This window comes from Setaria italica, chromosome VI (assembly GCF_000263155.2).
Source record: "Setaria italica strain Yugu1 chromosome VI, Setaria_italica_v2.0, whole genome shotgun sequence".
Classification (NCBI taxonomy): Eukaryota; Viridiplantae; Streptophyta; class Magnoliopsida; order Poales; family Poaceae; genus Setaria; species Setaria italica.
In genome coordinates, this window is record NC_028455.1 from 19,956,592 (window position 1) to 19,969,297 (window position 12,706).

The following is a 12,706-nucleotide window of genomic DNA, read 5'->3' on the forward strand; positions in this document are numbered from 1 at the left end:
GGATCCCAAATCAGTGATGATCCTATTGGGGAAGCCGTAGCGATGTACGATCTTGTCTAGGAAGTTGAGGACTCGATCGTTCTTGAGGCAAGTGACGGGTTTGACTTCGATCCACTTGGTGAACTTGTCAATGGCTACCAGTACTCGATTAAACCCTCCTGGCGCAGTTTGGAGTGGACCAATCATGTCAAGCCCCCAGTATGCGAAGGGCCATGTTGGAGGTATTGTGATGAGCTTGTAGGTGGGGACATGCTGTTGCTTGGCGAAGAATTGGCAGCCTTGACATCTGTGGACTAGTTGTTTTGCGTCGGTCAGTGCCATGGGCTAGTAGAAGTCTGCTCTGAAGGCTTTGCCTACGATCATTCGCGAAGAGACATGGTTCCCACATATTCCTTTGTGTATTTCTTTCATGATTTCTTTACCTTCTTCTTGGGTGATGCATTTCATGAGTATTCTTGAAGATGCGCTCCTTCTATAGAGCTTGTCTCCAACTAGAACATAGCTCTTTCCTCGTCACGAGACTTGTTCAGCTTGGTTTTTGTCAGATGGTAGATTTTGTTCTTTGACGTAGTAGATGAATGGTGATCCCCAGTCAACTTCGATCATCATGATCTCTCGGTTGGGTTCTGGAGGTTTGGTGTTGGTAATTGCTGGAGTAGCTTGTTCTGGTATGGAGGGCTTGCGAAGCTCGTGTGCCAAAATGCCGGCTAGAACTTCTGCACGAGTTGAACCCATTTTTGATAGCACATCAGTAGCTACGTTGTTGTTGTGGATGACATGGTGAAACTCCAATCCTGAGAACTTATTCTCTAGCTTGTGGACTTCCTTGCAGTAGGCGTCCATGTTTTCCTTGTTGCGATCCCACTCATCATTGACTTGGTTGATGATGATTAGTGAGTCACCATATACTAGCAGTCATTTGATATCGAGTGATATTGCGAGACGAAGGCCATGTAGGAGTGCTTCGTACTCGGCTTCATTGTTTGAGACTTCCCAAAAGATCTAGAGAACTATTTGAGTTGTTCGCCTTTTGGAGAGATCAAGAGTACTCCTGCACCAACACCTTCAAGTTTCAGGGAATCGTCGAAGTACATAACCCAATGCTTTGGCCTTTCAACTGGTGTTGGTACTTGGTTTTCCCTCCACTCCGCCATGAAGTCGACTAGAGCTTGGGATTTGGTAGCTATTCTGGGTTTGAAGTCTAGAGATAGAGCTTCGAATTCTACCGCCCACTTGGAGATTCTACCCATTGCATCCCTATTATGAAGGATTTCGCCGAGCAGGAAGTTGGTGATGATGGATATACTGTGTTCTTGAAAGTAGTGTTGTAGTTTCCGTGAGGTAAGCAGGATTGCGTAAAGTAGCTTCTGCACCATTGGGTACCGAGTTTTGAGTCTGAGAGTACTTCACTGACGAAGTACACGGGTCTCTAGACTTTGTAGATGTGGCCTGGTTCAGACCTTTCAACTACTACTACTATGCTGACAACATGAGTAGCAGCAGCTATGTATAGAGCAAGTCCTCATTTGGAGACGGAGCTGTGAGGATTGGTGGTTTTGACAGGAAATCCTTGAGCTGTGTCAAGGCTTTGTCTGCCTCCTCTGTCCATTGAAACTTGTCTTGTCGTTTGAGTAGCTTGAAGAAGGGTAGTCCGCGTTCTTCAAGTCTTGAGATGAAACAATTGAGGACTGCCATGCAGCCTGTAAGCTTCTGCACATCCTTGATGCCAACTAGAGCTTGCATATTTGTGATGGCAGAGATTTTCTCCGGGTTGGCCTCAATGCCACGGTGGCTGATGATGAATCCGAGTAATTTTCCCAAAGGTACTCCGAAAACGCATTTTGTAGGGTTGAGTTTCCACCGGAACACTCGTAGACTTGAGAAGGTTTTTTCTAAGTCTGCGACTAGATCATCTAGATTTCTTGTTTTGACGACTACATCGTCTACGTAAGCTTCTACATCGCGGTGTAGTTGGTTCTCAAAACACATCTGGATGGCTCGTTGATAGGTTGCACCTACGTTTTTTAGCCTGAAAGAGATTGTTTTGTAACAAAATGCTCCAAATGGGGTGATGAAAGTTGTTTTGGCTTAATCTTCTTATTTGAGGGCTATTTGATGATAGCCTGAGTAGCAGTCGAGAAAACAAAGCAAAGCACACCCAGCTGTGGAGTCGACTACTTGGTCGATCTTGGGTAGTCCAAAGGGGTCCTTTGGGCAATGCTTGTTGAGGTGTGTAGTCGATGCACATCCTCCACTCATTGTTCTTTTTGCGAACGAGTACAGGGTTGGCTAGCCAATCAGGGTGGAAAACTTGTTTGATAAACTCTACTGCGAGTAGTTTGGCCAGCTCTTTTTTGATTGCATCTCTTCTGTTTTGGGCGAACCTTCGTAGTCGTTGTCTTTTTGGGGTAGCTTTGGGGTTGATGTTTAATGAATGCTCAATCAGCTCCTTGGACACATCGGGCATGTCAGCTGGCTTCCAAGCAAAGATGTCGTGGTTAGCCCGAAGAAAACTAACGAGCGCGCTTTCCTATTTAAGGTCTAGCCCTGTTCCAATCAAGGCTGTCTTGGATGAGTCACCAGTCTGAAGATCGACAGTTTTGAAGTCCTTCTCACTTGCTGGTTTCATCTTAGTTGATCCCGACTTGTTTTCTGGGAGCTCGAGTTCTCTGGGGCTGAGTTTCTTTGATGCTGTGAAAACTTGTTGCATGGGATTGGGTGCTTGAGAAGTTGCCACATTTTCCACAGCTTTCGTGTCGCACTAGTACGAACGCCTTAAGTCTCCACGTAGTGTTAGCTCGCCCTTAGGTCCTGGCTTCTTGAGTACCAGGTAGATGTAGTGTGGTATAGCCATAAACTTAGCAAGGGCTAGTCTTCCGAGTATGGCGTGGTAAGAAGTTTCGAAGTCGGCAACCTCAAACTTGATGTCCTCGGTTTGGTAATGTTTGTTGGTGCCGATAGTAAATGGTAGGACAACTTGTCCTAAAGGTATGGCAGCATTGCCCGAGACAATTCTGTAAAATGGTGAGTTTGTTGGAGTAAGCATGTCTATGATGTCGAGGCACATTTTCCTTAGTGTCTTGGAAAAAATGACGTTGAGTCCGCTTCCGCCATCGATGAGTACTTTTGTAAGTCTTGAGCCTGCGACAATAGGATCGAATACTAAAGGGAATCAACTTGGTTCAAAGAAACTTGTCCATGGTCCTTTCTGCTGAAAGTTATGGGTACCTCAGACCATTTGAGTGGTGTAGGAGCTGCTGGCTCGATAGCCATAATCTCACTGAGTACTAGCTTATTGGACCGCTTGGACGCGGTACCCAAGACTCCACCAAAAATGACGTTGACCGTCTTAGAGGCAGTTTGGAACTCGCCTTCGCCTTCGTCAGCTTCGTTGACCTTGCCTTTACCTTTGTCCTTCTTCTGACAAATGTCTTTAGGAAGGGGTGGTGCGGGTAGTTCTTGCATTACTCGGCGCATGCTGTAGCAATCAATCACCGAGTGTTTGCTGTTTAGATGCCATGGGCATTGCATCTTGAGTAACTCGGTGAAGGAGGGCCCATCATTGCGTTTGTATGACCCTTTCTTGCCTAAGTTGTACATAGCTGCAACAGTGTTGTCCAGTTTGTGCTTGCGGTTCTGATTACCCGAGTAGTTGTTTCGAGTGTCATTGTTGCGGTTTCTATCTTGTTCATGATTGTTGTTATTGTTGTCGCGGCTGCGGTTGCGGTGAGAGCCGAATCTCTCATGCTCTTTGTCTTCTTCATCAGACCATTCTTGCACCATGATTTTAACATCTTTGACGGTGGCCGGTCGATGTCTGCTAAATTCTTGGTATGTTCGACGATCATAGAGGCCATTTTGAAAGCACTCGATGATGTCTGCTTCTGAAATGTCGACCATTGTAGCCTTATTTTCAAAGAATCGGCGTAGGTAGTCATAGGGCATACACTTGTTCATTGTTCAGCTACTACTCGTAGGGCATACACTAGTAGAGAACTTACCTTCCATCCACCCCCTTTTGTCCTGGTTTAAAGTTGGCCCGTGACTAAAGGTGGCACGCCAAGGTAGGCTGAATTGGTGGGGGGGTAAGCTTTAGTCCCGGTTGTAAATACCAATACCAATCGGGACTAAACCCCCCCCCCCTTAGTCCCGGTTGTAACGGCTAGTTTTTTGCCATTGACGGCAGCCCGCTTTTGTCCCCGTTGGAAGCTCCAACCGGGACAAAAGCCTCACCCTTTTATCTCAGTTGAAGTGTTACACCCAGTTGGTAATTCCATCCGGGACAAAAAGGGGGAGGCTTTTGTCCCGGTTGGAGTTTCCAACCGGGAGTAAACTCCCAACCAAGACAAAAGGCATTTGTTTTTATCCCGGTTGGAATTTCTAATCGGGACAAAATCTCCTCCCCTATAAAATCGCAAGACAGAGACCTCTTCTTCCTCCTCCAGCCCGAGCCACTCCACTCCGCCAGAGAGCTTCATCCTCCTTTCTCCATCGCGACGAAGCAACTCTAGGGAGGTGCTGCCCGAATTTTTTTTCCTCATTTCCATGGAGATTTCACTCATCCAAAGTGTTGTGAAGGTTAGTTACTTCATCCTCCTTTCATTTATTTTTATTATGCTTTATTTTATGTTTTAGCGAGGGAGAAAAAATAGTTTTTTATAATGAGGTAGAATGGAGAGGATGTTTATTTATACATGTTTTTGAGCTAGAATGTGATAGAATGCTTGTTATATACAATTTGTGTTTGTTAAAATAACTTGATGTGTGGGAGAATGTGAAGGAGAAAATGGAGAGTATTTTGAGCTAGAATGTGAGGGAGAATGGAGAGTAAATGTGAGGGAGAATGGAGAGGATTTCAATATTATGTATGAGAAAAAAATTAGAGTAAATGTATTTTTAATATTTAGTCATTGCAATAAAATTAAGATAAATAAATTGTAGGTGTGAGAAAATAGAATTTGGTCATTGCTACATTTTTTCGTGTCACTATAATTTAACAATTAATAATTATATTTCTTTGACCAACAATTTATTTATCTCATGTTTAATGCTTGAACTAAATTATAAATAATAATCCTATAAGAAACCCTATGTTCATTTTTCACGTAATATGATGCAGATGGATCGACAATGGATGTACCACCTCTGTTCCTCCAATCCTAGTTAACAGAACGTGCTTACGCTATTCTCTACACATAAAGCTAAAACGATAGTAGCAATGCCCTTGGATCAACAAGCACAAGTAGTGAAATTCATGCAAGAAACAGGAATGTCCCTTTCGGAATGTCTAGGGCAAGTTGAGATGCCAGCTGCACAGCCAGCTGTACCAAAATGGACCTTTGAGCTAGGCAAGTCTTTGGTAAGGCCTGAGTTGGTACGGAAACTATCCACGAAGATATACGAATTCCACGAATGGTACATGAAGCAGTCTGTCGATTATTCCACGAATGGTACATGAAGCTGTCTGTAATCGATAGGGAAATGTTCAGCCTTAAGGTAGAACTGATAGATTTTTTCGACGAAGGAGAGAAAGTCCTGTGGCTGGAATTCAAGGATATATACGAAGTGTACCATCAGGATGCTCTTGACGTCTCTCTCATCATTATTTTTTGTGCATGAGTTGCCCTACTAACTTTTTCTTTCATTTTATATACGATGCTAATTCAGACGTGCCAACGAGAAGCGTAGTTCCATGTTGGCTTCATGGATCCATCCCTAGTTAACCAAAACCAGATACAGGATCAGCTAGAGAAAATGTTGGTGAAACTATACAATTTCCTAAACAAACTATATTACAAAAGTTACATATTACTGCCATACAACTTTGAGTAAGTGTGGGTATACCATCTATTTTCGTTTTTTTTCCTTACCTGATTAACGTTAGTTAGTTCTAATATCAACATTTACGTACGCAGTTTCCACTGGATCCTCCTAATAATTGAGCCTGATAGAAGCCACGTCACTGTCTTCGATTCGTTAGGGAAAAATCCGACGGACTACCAAGACATTCAAGACATGATAAACTTGCAATAATTATGGATCTTTATCTCTATGCAAAAGCTTATTTCTTAAATTTTCACCTAATACTGTATCATTCATTATTTTAATCCGCAGCACATGGAAATAATTCCTCAAGAAATACAAATGTCCATTCAAAGAAAAACTTACATGAAATATAGACTTCCTAGTATGTATGAAGTTTGCACATTTTGTACATTCTATAGAACGAATATTTCATAACTTGTTTTTTTCCCCACTGAAGTGTTTAAGATAGGAACCTGGGAATAATCTATGTGGCTACTACGTCTGTGAGCACATGTACAGTTTTGTGGGACCCAAGGGCTGGACGACGCCGCATGTGATGAAAGTACGTAAAATAAAACTATTAATAGTTAATTATTTTCAAATTACAGATGTATTTCCAAATTACTATTCTAGCTCCTTATATTTAATTATTCATGTAACATTCACGTATTTCCAAATTACAGATGTATAATATTCAACTAAAACTCTTGGAGAAGGAAAAAATAGGGGCAATATGTGAAAGTCTCATGGGATTCCTGGTGGACGAGGTGGTAAATCCACAAGGAGAATTTTATTACAACGGACAAAAATTAGACGCACCAAGCAACACCTCGACGGGAAGATCCTAGGAATGACCGGGACAAATTTTTGTATATATGTACTAACTGTATAAATACTAGTTTGATTTGTATAATATGCTAAGATTTGTATAGTATGCTAAGAATTGTATAGTATACTAAGAATTGTGTATATAGTAATTGTATAAATACTAGTTTGATTTGTATAAATACTAGTTTGATTTCATTATAAAAAAGTGTTAACTACTAAAGGGTAACTAAAGGGGTATGTGATGCATGAAATTACAGGCGCCAAGTCCCAGTTGAAAAAGCCAACCGGGACTAAAGGGTGATTTGTCACAGTTGAATGACTCGGGACTAAAGACCTCCCTTTCATCTTGAAAACTATATCAAGATGGTTTTTAGAGAAATTTGGCCCCTACCAACCGGGACTAAAGCCGAGGTTTCCAGTAGTGATATCAATCTCAAACGATGATTTTTCAAAAAAATTAATCTCAATGGCAACATTGGCAGGCAGAGCGCAGTTCAGTGTCAATAGGACAGTGCAAATTGCCATAAAAGATTCACAGTGGATAGTACCGCACCCATAGCATGTGTTTGGTTTGGAGACAACACGGGTCGGGATTATCAGTCCCTATTTTTTAGGATGGGATCGTCCCATCTTGTGTTTGGTTGAATGGGATGGGTCCGTCCTAATTTTTTATTTGGTTGGAGAGATTGCAATAGACGGGACAAGCACCGTTTTCTCCTTTTGTTAGACACCATTTGTGGGGCTCACCTATCATACTAACGACCATCTTCTTCCTCCTCCCCCGTTCTGCTCGTGGCACCGGTCTTAGGGCTTGCCCTTGCACCACCCTATGAGCTCGCGCCATTGCGTCACCGGGGGGAGCTTGCCCCAGCCGCGCCGCCCATGAATCGGGTCCCACCAGCCTCGAGCTCCATAGCGCCGCCTGCCGGATCTCAACTCGCGCGCGCCAGCCGCGGCGGAGCTCACCCACACCAACGGCAGAGCTCCAGGTCCCGCCGGCCGCGGCGGAGCTCATCCACGCCAGCCGTGACGGAGCTGGCCCAAGCTCTCCCCCTCTGCCGGCGGCTCGCCCCCTCCGCCCTTTGGTCGCTGCCTTCCCACCACCCAAGCTCGCCCCCTCCGCCCTCTGGTCGCCGCCTTCCCGCCACCCAAGCTTGCCCCCTCCGCCCTCTGCTCGCCCCTCCGCCATCCAGTGGCCACCTTCCCGCCGCCGAAGCGCACGACGCCAGACGACACATGACGGGTGCAAAGTGGGATGCCCCCGTCCGCTCGTTTTGGTGGGATGGGGGCATCCCGCATCTGAAGGGTATTTTCCTCGTAGGGATGTCCCTGTCCCACCTATCTCCAAACCAAACACGGAACGAAGTGGGATCATCCCATCCCGTTCCACTTCATCCCTCGAACCAAACGCACTCTTACTGTCCATGAGCATGTCCTGCACGTCGAACACATGCAGCAGCCAAAGACCAGCTCGGTGAGCGGCAACTTCAATCCAAACGTCCAGAAAAAAGTCATTGCACTTCCCTACAGTAACAGTTTTACCCGGCCATTAACTTCCTTCTTCGAACTGTCCTGCCTGCCATGCATAGCTCTAGATGCAGCCTTTTCCCAGTAGTTTCATTTCACAGGTTTTCTTTTTTCAAAAGTACCCGTACCCATGCAACCTAGCTTAAGGTAGAGCCTGTGCATCAGGGATGCACCTGAGAAATGGAAGATCCGTTGTCAAATCTAAAATTAGGTCATACTAAAAGCAAAAATGCACCCTTTGGAAAAGAATATGCTTTAAAGGTACTTCTATAAAAACCATTTAGTGGCTAATGTATTAACCATATATAATATAAAAATCTCTAAGAATTATATCTTGACAAGAGGAAACGGAACGGTGGTGAGTGGACAGTGGAGGCGGAGCATCCTACCAACTACGAAGACACAAGCCATCGAGGTACATAGTGCCCGTTATTTTTCTGGCAATCGAGGATGACGAGTCAATCTGGCTCCACCAAATGCAGCGTCGAACTCCTCTGCAGAACTCAGCAGCCGCGTGTCAAACAACAGAAAAATCAGTTATTTCCGGCAAAGATTCCCGCCGCAGTTGTGGCGCCCAAAAAAGTCCACCACAGAAGTTTGGCGCCGCCACAGGAGGCGTGGCCAGTTATGGCGTGAATCCAAGCACGCCAAGGCCAATATCCATTGTGTGCCATCATCAGTTAAATTGATCTACACGAAACACGATGTCTCGCCTAGCAAACTGTCTTTCTTTACTTATTAACTTGCGTGCACTAATTTTTGCTGATGTCCATCCTAATTATTTTGCTGATCTGTCCGTCGATAAGCTAGGTCTACTTGTGTGCACTAATTTTTCCTTTTTGGAATCTGATCACATTTGCACATCCAGAAGACTAATTTAGGGGCTACTAAAGTTTAGCACCTGTCACATTGGATGTTTGATACTAATTAGGAGTATTAAATATAGGCTAATTACAAAACTAATTGCACAGATGGAGTCTAATTCGCGAGACAAATCTATTAAGCCTAATTAGTCCATTTGACAATGCGGTGCTACAGTAACCATTTGCTAATGATGAATTAATTAGGCTTAATAGATTTGTCTCGCGAATTAGCCCAGGGGTTTTGCAATTAGTTTTATAATTACCTCATGTTTAATTCTCCTAGTTAGTATCCGAACATCCGATGTGACACAATTAAAGTTTAGCACATAGTATCCAAACACCTCCTTACTTCCTCCCAGCTGTTCATCCTGCCATGACTGTAACTTGCAGCCATTGTCCTCATCTTTCACAACCCAACATATCACGTGCGCAGTTTAGTGCCAATAGGACAGTGCACAATTTTCTGGTACCAGATTTGATCGTTGATGACACATTGTGTAGTACCTTAGCACAATGGAGGACAGACCAGCACTGCTACAGAAGTTACTATGTAGCAAGTTACTATCACCAACCAACTGGCTATCACCACCGGTTTGAGTTAAACCAGCTAGCAGTAAAATATTTTTACTGCCGGTTAAGAATGTAGATAGACATTTCACCGCCGGCTCTAGAGAAAACCCGGCGGTGAAGCCAGGATCGGCCGGATCCGAAAGTTTTATGGACTCAAGTTGAGTGAGGCCTTGCCCTCCGCCTTGCTCGTCTCTCAGCCCGACATCCTCTTCTTTCCTTCTCACCACTTCCCTTCCTCTACAGCCGGACCTCCTCCTTCTCTCCATCTCCTGCCGGACCTACCTCTATCCCTGCCGCCCTCCCTCACTCTGTCTTCCCCCTGGCTCCCTCTGTCCCTGCCCCTCCCTCTCTCCCTCTCTTCGCCAGCCCCCACCTCGCCCGCACCCGTCAGACCACCCTCTCTCCGTCAGGCCTCTCCTCGCCCGCTCCGACCGGACCTCCCTCTCCTGCTGCTCCTCCCCTCCTCTCCTCACTCGCCCCTCACTCGTGGCAGTGAGCAGCGACGCCGGGGCGAGGAGCAGCGGCAGTGCACAGGGCTGCGGCGGTTGCCACGTGCAAGGAGGAGGCACGACGGAGCCTCCCCTCCCATGCACCCTGGATCTAGCAAAGTGGGGCCCGATTTCTCGGGTAGCGCGCAGCGCGGCGGGTCTCAGACATGGTCGGCGTGAGGAGCTACGAGCGAGCTGAGGTGGGACGACAGTGGCTGCCGGAAGCAAAGGGGCGCGGCAGAGACGAAGGTACACGACCGTGGTTTTCTTTTCTTTTTTTTTTTGGTTTTTGGAAAAGGGCATCACCGCGGGTTGCCCCTCCAGCGGTGACGATGGCCCCCATCACTGCCGACCCTAATCCAACGGGAACCCAAACCGGTGGTGATGCACGGTTTGAAGCCGGTGGTGATAGGGTGTTGTGGAGTAGTGTAGGAAATTGTATTACTCGTGGGAATTCTCGCGAGAAACTAAACTAAATTTTCAAAGGCACCAGAAGCGCACTACAGTAATTAACATCCCATTCAAGATTGCAATGGTGCAAACTATACGGTGCATGAACATCATAAATGAAGTTTAAGATGATACCTCAAAAATTGAAGAAGAAATAATAGCCCCTGCAACAAACAATTCAGAATACATCAAAAGAAAATGGACCAACGGGCTAGGCGGCCGTTGTCGCCCCTCATTCCACTACTTCCAAATCCATGGCTAGCAACAGCGCGAGCGGTGAAAGACGCATCTTCATGGCTCTCTTAAATAGTTGTCCATCTAGGCAATCCATTCTAAAATAGCATCCGGTGAAGATAAACATCAACGAGGTTCTCAAGTGGAACTTATCACCACATCATACAACCAATATTAATTAATATGATAAAAATCGCGACTGCCAAACAGTCATCATTAACCACATGGTTCACAACGATATTACAATCATCAGACAAAACATGGAGCGGAGGGAAAGTGTGCATGGCTTTGACTGATGCGCTAAGCTGCTAACTTAATCAGAAAATGTATTTTTGGTCCACTGCAAAACATAGCTGAGAATAACCAATATAACTAATAACCAGGGTATAACATATATATAACTAATAAATACACAAGATGTTCACAGATTTGCAGGGTATTCCTGAGAATAACCAGGAATATAGCTGGCTCTGCCCCTACTAGGGACATGTTCTTCAATCGCACTATCATTCGTGAAATAAGCTTTAGATCTACCAAGAACTCGCACATGCACTCCGATCCCCATCAACAAGGAGCAAGTATCTCAGACCTGCTAAGATGAAAATAAGGAAATATAACCACAAACACGAATATTAGCCGTTGCATCAACTTAACAATCTGGTGAATGACAGGCTACCATACCGCAAGGTTTCACCAGCCTCACTAATGACCACACTTGCAGGCTTATGTTTCCACTTGTGATTATTGCAGTTTTTTTCAAAGAACCCTGGATTAAACCTAACTCACCGCCCCCACCTCATGGCAATGGTGCCAGGAGTGCCACGGACGGGACCGCCACTGCACTACTCCGATGGCTGCCTCCCCTGACCGCCTACATGGCCCCAAGCTGGGCTGCTGCGGCGGACTGCCGCGACGTAACAGCCGCCTCTCATGCCGCCCGCCTCATTTCAGCTGCATAGAGCCACCACCACACCTTGACCTCTTGTGCTGTTGCTGCTGTTTGTGTTGGGGCCTTTTGCCGGGTTGCCATGCACCCCTACTGCAGCTATCTTCTCTTGTGCGCCGGCCTGCATCAAGAGAGATGGCTATGCTGCTTCACCCACCTTCCATGCCGAGCCCGCTTGCACAACCGAGGCTGCTATCTTGGCCATGGCTGCTTGCCTCGCCTATGCTTTGGAGACAACGAGTAGGAGGGATGCTCATAGAAGAGATGAGAGAAGAAGGGAAAGAGATACGTAATAGAGAGAAGAGAAGTGAGGGGAAAAGATAAGGGAGAAAGAACAGAAGTGAGGGGAAGTGATATGGATCGGAAGAGAGGGTGTGGGTTCTTGTCACTAGTAGAGAAATGACTTTCCATCCACCCCTTTTGTCCCGGTTTAAAGTTGGCCCGGGACAAAAGGTTCACCAACCGGGACTAAAACTCGGTCACTGGTGGGGGGCTCACCAACCGGGACCTTTTATCCCGGTTGCAAAGGCTAGTGGGAAAAAAAGACTCTGAGAGGCATTTTATCCCGGTTTGAAACACCAACCGGGATAAAAGACCGGGTCTTTTATCCCGGTTGGTGTTTCCAACCGGGATAAAAGGGTCCCCCACGAGTTAATACAAAAGGATAGTATCCCCTACATAGTTAGATGTGGTGTGTAGGTGGGATGGCAAGGAAGCTACGCGTGAGGCTGGAGGTTGTGGGTTCGAATCCCACGAACCGCGCACGCGCATATTTCGCGTGAAAAATCGCGTGACTTGTGACTTGTGACTTGTGACTTGTGACTTGCGCGTGTGGGGGGGCCTCCTGGGAGCTCGGGATTTTTTTTTTTGCAGCGCCGGCCGTGGGTGAACCCAACCGGGATAAAAGGGGGTCTTTTGTCCCGGTTGAGTGACCCGGGATAAAAGACCCCCCTTTTGTCCCGGTTGGTTTATCCCGGATGCATTTTCGAGATCTT

At 45.9% G+C, this 12,706-nt stretch overlaps 1 protein-coding gene across 1 annotated transcript; it reads right to left on the reverse strand.

Annotated features, from left to right (window-relative positions):
* Window positions 1–513: 513 nt before the first annotated feature.
* On the reverse strand, window positions 514–843 carry LOC101761808. The gene has a single exon (XM_004974567.1). The coding sequence runs from the start codon at window positions 841–843 to the stop codon at window positions 514–516; it is 330 nt and encodes a 109-aa protein (XP_004974624.1).
* Between the last annotated feature and the right edge of the window lie 11,863 nt (window positions 844–12,706).